General features: G+C 36.9%; 1 protein-coding gene across 2 annotated transcripts in view; it reads left to right on the plus strand.

Moving 5' to 3' along the window:
* The window catches only part of TBC1D5 (TBC1 domain family member 5), a 332,932-nt gene extending 326,521 nt beyond the window's left edge, over positions 1 to 6,411 (plus strand). For both annotated transcript variants that reach the window (XM_049798069.1, XM_049798068.1), the window contains one exon: positions 2,530 to 6,411. In XM_049798069.1, coding sequence (XP_049654026.1) covers positions 2,530 to 2,823 — 294 coding nt within the window. In that variant the 3' untranslated portion in view covers positions 2,824 to 6,411. The remainder of the gene's footprint in view (positions 1 to 2,529) is intronic.
* The last annotated feature ends 1,691 nt before the right edge of the window (positions 6,412 to 8,102 follow it).

Here is an 8,102-nt window from a genome sequence, read left to right on the forward strand (position 1 = left end):
ACTAAAAGAGGGCAGATTTAGACTAGATGTAAGGAAGAAATTTTTTGCAATGAGGGTAGTGAAACAGTGGAACAGGTTGCCTGGAGAGGTGGTTGGATGCCTCATCCCTGGAAATGTTCAAGGTCAGGTTGGACGGGGCTCTGAGCGACCTGATTTAGTTGAAGATGTCCTTGCTTACTGCAGGGGGGTTGGACTAGATGACCTTTAAAAGATCCCTTCCAACCCAAACTATCCTACAATTCGGTGTTGGTGGAGCAGAGACACAGCTGTGTGCTGCCTGTGTCTTCAGCCCCCTGGAGATGGCAGCTGATGGACTGACGGCTCATGAAATCAGCATTTCAAACAGACCACATGAAAGCAAAAGGCTAATTAATAACAAATGATGTCTCAGCTCAGAAGTCCTTAAACAGTGAAGTATCTCTCCTTGTAGGATAGATCTGTTTGTTTTTAACTTCATGGAAACTGCCTGAAGTTGTTGACATTTGAACTACCCTGGTTCTGCACAGATCAGGAAGTTTGAGATCAATTTTGATAGCACTCAGCACAGGATAGTGATTGATATTTCTAAAAGCAATCTGCTCGGTTTGGTATGAATTTTACTAAGTCATCTGAGGAAAATGAATTAGTATAAAAAAATAATAGATGTAAAGTTCTATCAGTTTGACAACTGTCTTACATTGGGAATTTGTAACCTTTAAAATTGTAACCAATACTCTGCACTTAAGATATTTCCATTTGAAAAAGTATTAAAATGGGTTAATTACAAAACAGAATACTACATATTATTCTACCTAGATAATAATATAACATTATTGTACCTAGATACTATGTAGATAACACACAAAAAAATAAAAATTATAGAAACAGGATGTTTTCAAAATTTACTGCACAGGCAGTTATTTGAATCCTTGTTCATACAAATTTTGGAAGGGAACAGGTCTCAAGTCTGTATTTGAAGATATTTTCACATTCAGCTGATATTTATCTTGTTTGTGACTGTTAACAACTTGTTAACGGCTGTGTAAATAACAACCAAAGACTTCCAGCTCCCTCATTTCATCTTACAGTCATTCGTAATCACTGGTGGGTTTTGCTCCCTGAGCTACTCTACAGTTCCCCTTCAATAACGTTGTGATTTATAATCAGTAACCAGCACAATGGGAAATTGGTTTCAGCTGTAATAATAAATGTGGCAAAGTAAGTTTTGCTGGAGACCATGGATACCGTAACCCCAAGTTGTGGCTTGCTGATACTTGTGATGACCTCCATACTCCAATTTTATATACTGTGCTGAGGGTCTAACTTTATCTCATTCAGATTATTCCTGTTGTTCTTTTTTGTAACTGCTGTCTTTTTTTCTCTAATACCTACATACTAGTACCTAATCCTCTTTTACTCCAAAGTGAATTTACATTTTTTTGTTTGGTGAAAGGGTCACAGCTGAAGGGCTTTTAGTCAACACACGTGTTGACATACACATTTCTCCAGCTGCCCCTCTACTTCTCCTTTTTCTCAGTCTTGCATTAGTGTAGTCAAATATATTGGTTTCAATATCACACCACCTCAGGATGCTTGTTCCCACAGGCTGCTTGGCAGGTTGCATTATTACTCTGAAAAAATTTGTGAGAGAGAGGCTAAGAAACCAGTCCTATTCTTGTTATAGGAACACAGCGCTAGATACAAGTTGAATGCATCTCTTGCAGGAGAAAACAAAGTGCTGTCCATTTGGGTTGCAGCCAAGCTAATAGGCTGCCATTTCTCAACAAGTGAGAAATCACACTGGGTTTCTCCTGGATATGGCTATTTGGAATATAAGATTGTGAGTTCATAGAGAGTTTTCTGGTACACTGACGTGTAGTCTTGATCCACTACCTGAGTGCTCAGGGACACACATTTCCCAAGGTCTAACCAGACAGAAGAGGGATTCCCAGACCCTCGTTTTTTGTTAGAGTTAGGAAATCCTCAACGACACTAAGCCTAGAAGCCCTGGGAGCCCAGACCTGTCAAACCCAAACTGGTGCATGCTAAACCAGGTCTATGTATGGCTCAGATTCCACAGGTCAGGGGTTTACTAGAAAATTTTATATCAAACCATTCTCCTGACAAGCTCCAAAATGCCATTATACATGCAAACCAGCAAAAAATTCCTCTGTACTTCATTAATTACTGTGGAAAACTAACAGCAGTGAGAATATAATTACTGAAAATGTTCATGACTGTAATGTATGTGTTAGATGCCTGGCTGTTGTGATTGCTACATGGATGCACTATGACGATGAAAAATGTAAGACTGCTATACCAAATAATGTATGTTTAGGGTGTTAGATTTTATGCTTTTGTAAATAACAAATAAATTATTTCATCCAAAGTTAATACCCACTTTATTTTTTACTTCTTGATTTGGGCATTGCTACTTTTGGATGATTATTCCTTTATCCCATTCCTGTATCACTGACATGCATCATAAACCTCGTTAAGTGGTAAAAGTAGTACTAACTTTAAGTCCTTTTTTGTGCTGTTGTCTCACAGACTACGACTGATTCAAGCACCAGTGAGAACAAGAGTGCTGATGACTATATTATGGTTTCCAAAGAAGAGGAAGGAAGTAGAAGTGCTGTCCCGGAGCCAGCGCAGTCCCTTCAGGCACACAAGGAGGCACCAGCGAAGCCAGAAGCTCCATCTTGTTCAGCTTTGATATTCTCTGACCCACTGATGGGCTCCATTTCACCCTCCTCCAGCAACCTGAGCTCCAGCCCTGATGACGACAGTAGTAATAACAGCAAAGATTCTGACTTTGCTATTGTCAGCCCACTGGACATCTAAAGAAACAGGTTGGGAGAGTTTGGGAGGTCGATCATTACAACTCAGCTCAAATTCCTATGATTCATGGGCTGGATAGTTCTTTGGATTAGAAGGACAGAAAACAGATAAAGGTAATCTATTGCTGCTGCAAAAAGCCTAAATTAAAAAAAATAAAAATAAACTTTAAAAAAGCCAAAACCCACAAATTTGCAACTTCTCAAAAAGAATAGTCACCTTTTAATAACTGCCTTAAATAAAGACCCAGTAAAACCCAGTTCTAATATACAGTTACTCTTAATTATATGCTTATCTTACTTAGGAGCTTTGTTACTATAGAGCAGTTGCTTTCCCAAAACATAGAATAGTACATACTAGGTACCATAAGGGATTAGGAAATGTGTAGATACTTGGCATCAGACCTGAAGCAGCAAAGACAAGCTAGATTTAATATTGTCCTTTTACAAAACATGCTCAACTGGGTTTTCTGAGTAGGAAAGGGTACTGTTTCTTCAGAGACTGTGATTAGAGAAGTAGAGAATGTATATCAGAAAGATTAAAAGCATCATCCTGGCAGTAAGCTTGTTCTCAGTTGAGGAATCCTAGTTTCTTCATTTTCATCCGGCAGTAGCCTGAGGTGTGTTCAAGGCAGAAGTTTGTGTAGTTGTTCCTCAGCACTGTCTTACAGGAGAATGTCTGACAGATTCCTTGAGAACGGGGACCTATATAACAAAGCCTTATTTCCCTTTGCCTACTTTTTCCCCCCTTGAGAGTTTCCAGTTCACCTCTTTCCCTCTTTATATCTGTCTGCTTTTACTCCTTCTGGCATGAATTATTTTTTATTTTACTGAGACTACCATGGTTAAAACAGTAGGTGCAAGGGAAATTACAGTATTTCATAGTGTAGACCTGAGCCAGCTGAACTAAAACTAGCTTGAGATAACTTACCAGGGAAGGGTGCAAAGTGAAATGAAATGTCCATAATTAAAAGCACTTTAAGTCTCATTACTATTATCTTCTATAGACTCTGTTTACATATATTCCTATACAATTTCCAGATTTCTAGTCAAGAAAAACATAATGGTGCAGCAGCGTTAACCAACAGAAAGTTTCTAATTAACTCTAGAACTTGTTATTCTATGGAAAAGTGTCTTTCTTTCCCATCAAGTACATAGTACATCTAATAACAGGTTTTTTCAAGTAGATAAGGGGGGAGTGGTTTGTACTCTGATCCCTTTAAACTCTGCTGGAATTCACAAAAGGAGACTGGTGGTGAGTGGACACCTCCTCTTGCAGGACCTACACAGAGCTAGCTTGAGGAAGGAATGCTAGAAAGTCACTCCATAACAGCAGCAAAAAAAAATTGCATTATTTACTTTTTAGACACATATACATTATACTATGCCACAACTTCATAATTGCATGGCAAAGCTTGTGTTTGTATGGAGTTAAGAAATGGTAGTTATTTGCTGCTTAGTCTGTAATTGTAAATGGAGTTAAGTACCATATTCCAAAGATGAGGAGACATGTAGTTTGGTCTTAGATTTTACAAGGTCTGTGTCAGTTGCTGAACTGAAGAGATAATTGTCTTGTAATTACATGGTAGCTGCCATATCCTTATATGTTCAAAAGCCGCCAAGTAGTTCTTCTGAGATTATTTGTGCCTTGTAAAATGATAAAATACTAGAATGTTATGAGCAGGCATAGCATCATACTTCTCTGCGACAGAGTGATATTAACAGTCAGATGACTATTTAGATGAAAGATCTTAAATGCATAACATTTCAGAGAGATGTTTATTTTGGTTTAATTTTAAGCTTCATAGAAAATCACTTTGGAATTCAGCATGCATGCCTGTCTTCAGGTTTATTTTATTTCCCTGACTTTGCATGATTGCCAGGGGATTAAGTGGCTGTTTATTTATTTAGGTCTTTCAAGCTTTTCTAGCCTTAACTCATTCAGCAAGGCTTGTGCCACACCACCCACAAAGGGGAATCTGTTCAAGAAGTACCTATGGAAAGAGGAAAGAAATATTCTGGGGACAGAGAGAAAAGTTTTATATTCTGTGATACATAAACCTTCAAAGATTCCAGTACTTTGGCAGGGGAAAATGTTTTTACTTCTTTTTTATTTTTTTTAAGCATCAGTCTTTTGATTTCTGTTCTGATTGTTTGTTTCAGGGATCACATTACTATTTTCTTGAACAGTCTCGTTGCCAATGGGAGAGTGTGATTTGTACAGTTCTTTTATTTTTGTAAGTTAGTTGTATCTCTAATATTGCATATTTTAAAACAGCACAATAAGTATATAAAGATTTGGGGAGTTTCTAACAAGTTTTCACTAATCAGTGAATACCCATGAGCTGAATGCCTATCATGCCGTGGGATATGATAAAAGTCTTCAGAAGCAAAGAGATGATAATACAAATAAGATCAGAGCGAATTCCAGTAAATGAATCTACTTTGGTTATACCATTTCCTTCCACATCTCAAATATGTTGTCTCTGATACTTGATCATAGTGCGGAGATAGTTAGAATTTTGTATATTCGTTAAGTTAGAAACTTGTAAGTTAGACAAAATGTCAAATCATCACCCTGTCTTGCGTTATGTTAAGAATATACAGAGAAAGAAATTGTCATTTAAAATACAGATTATTCTTTTTCTCTGAAGATGACCTGCTCATAATGTTCATGGATAACAGTAATCAGATAGAAAAATTACATGCATTGCAAATTACTGATGAAACCTAATATGGGATTAAGATATGTATCTGAGACTGTTGTACTGTATCTCACATCTGTAATTTATGACTGTTTAAAGTCTTTTGCATGTCATGTCATTTGTATGTACTGCAGAAAGGCAGTATCATATTTTGACTGGGTATTCATTTAGTCGTGGAACTTTGTATCTTTACTCTGGAAGAATATCTAGCCCACTTTATTAAAGAGAGAATTAACAAATTTTCTGGGCCTGTGCTTGTGCTGTTTTCTCAAAAAAAAGAGGGAAAACTTTTTGACTAGAACACTGGAAGTATGATTTCTGAGAACTTATTAAAAATTTTAAAACTATCTCATTAACTATATAAGCACAAAGGTTATTAATATTTTAATCAGATTTTATATATATGATCCAGGGAATAAAACTGCTTGTCATTTCTCTCACCCAAACAACACAGAACATTTCCTATTTTACCATATTTATTCTATCTGAAAATGACAAACCAGAATTTAACGTGGTCTAACTTTTCTGCAATTTCATGAAACTTGGTATAGTTACATCATCGTGTCTCAGTCACAGTGCCAGTATCTGTACAGTACTTTTCTGAAACTCAGTATGTTATTTCACATTCTCCAGTATGTTCTCCTCATTAGATGGCACTGAGGCAGCTATTTAAAAGATTAATTTTCAGATTTAAGGTGTACTTGTGCCTGGCAGTTACAGTGTCACCTGTTCAAATACAGACAGCAATCCTAACATGAACAGATTTCTGAGTTCTGGGTGTCAGCCCTTAAGTAATACTTTTGATTTTGTGATGCATGTGTTGGTCTTGAGTGAATGTCTGTAATGGTTTATTAGACTTGAAAAGGTGCGATTTCATAAAATAAACTTCATTTGGCTATGGAATAGTAATTACACTGTCTCATAATCTGTGCTGTTCTTTTAAGAGTGATTATATACAGTCTCTGCATTAGTGTTTCCTGTGTCACTGAATCTGCTAGACTCCCACTTTAGTAGCTAGCTAAATTTAGAGATGAAAGAGCATGAAAGAAGGTCATGAGAGAGACAGCAACTTGAAATGTGCACACAGGCAACTTGTTTGCCTGCTGCTCGCAATATTTTTAACCGCTAAAATGGTGAGGGAGGTTTTAGTTATGTGGGAGGATCCTGCAAGAGGCAAAGTGTATAACCCTAGAAACAGACGATGAGCCGGAAGGGATGCAGCGTGAGACTCTCTTAAACCTACAGATTCTTTACAGCAGGAATCATCTTTTTCTCTGAGCTTCTAGCGTAGTTTGCCATGATCACAAAAGCTGTCAAAATTAGGATAATAATAATAATAATATACTCATTATTTCACCAGGTTTTGCTCTTTCGGTGAGCTAGATGTAATCAAATAATAATAACTCAGCTGACAGCAGTAGTATTGTATCAGAGAAATTTGGTCCCAGACTGCTGAAATAAGTTAAGTGCAACTGAAGAGCAGTAGCTTAAATAAATAAATTAATACAAAAAAAAACCCACACCAGAAACAGGATAACAATGTTGCCAAATGCAAAAAGCTATATTTGTCTCCACACATGTATGAAGTATAAGAAGTATTTTCTAAAATGTGCTTCAGGTAGCACTTGTGTACCTTGTTTGACTATGCCAGGTAGGTTTGTGCAACCCTATCTTTGTCTTTAACTTGCAAAAGCCTAGCTGATGCTGAGATGCAGGAAGCATTAAAATGCATCAGCTGCAAAGGGAAGACACTGTGGTTCCATTTATATGAATGGTAAGAATTTGATCCTTCAAATCCCACTGATTTTACACTTTCACTGTCTTCCATGGTGACAACATGAAACACCCTGTAAACATTTCCAGAGACCTAACAGGAAGTCTGCTGCTCAAGTCATCATGTGCAGTTGCAGAGCTTTGAGCTGAGAAAGTTTTCACAGCTTTGCCTTTCACTGTGAGCTTCAGGGACTGTGGCAAGGTTAGGTTTGTCTGAATTTTTAACTAGTACAAAGAAGCATTCAAAGATGCTATAAACTATCATGTCAGTATTTGAGACCTTGGAATATCAATTGCTACATAGTTTTGAGATGGAAGAAGAGTTGTCACAATATCTTGATTTCCCACTTGCTGTGTTAATTGAATCCACAGGATGGGGAATGTAGTAGCATTTTCAAATCAGCATTAAATTCCCCTTTAAAATATGAGAAAATATCAAGCAAACATATTAAAAAGCAGATTGTCAGAGGTACCATATAGCTTGCAGGATAAGATATACCTCTGTGCAATACTTGGGAACGTACATCATTTCTATCCATAAATAGGGAGACTTGCAACAGCCTGGAACATGTGGCAGAAAATGTATATGAATGTGAGGCTGTTCTTTAAAACATTTTTAAAGCTACAAGGGTTAAAATACATCAAAATGTTAAAAAAAAAAAGTTTAAATACACACAAAGCTTATTTAGGCTTGCAAAGATTATCAGGTCTCACAAAAGTTTCACCTAGTTTAGAAAAGTTAAATTTTCTTACTAAGATCTGATTACTTTATTGCTTCTTCCACCATGCAGATTTCCGTTTATCACTG

Source organism: Accipiter gentilis, chromosome 4 (genome assembly GCF_929443795.1).
Source record: "Accipiter gentilis chromosome 4, bAccGen1.1, whole genome shotgun sequence".
Lineage (NCBI taxonomy): Eukaryota > Metazoa > Chordata > Aves > Accipitriformes > Accipitridae > Astur > Astur gentilis.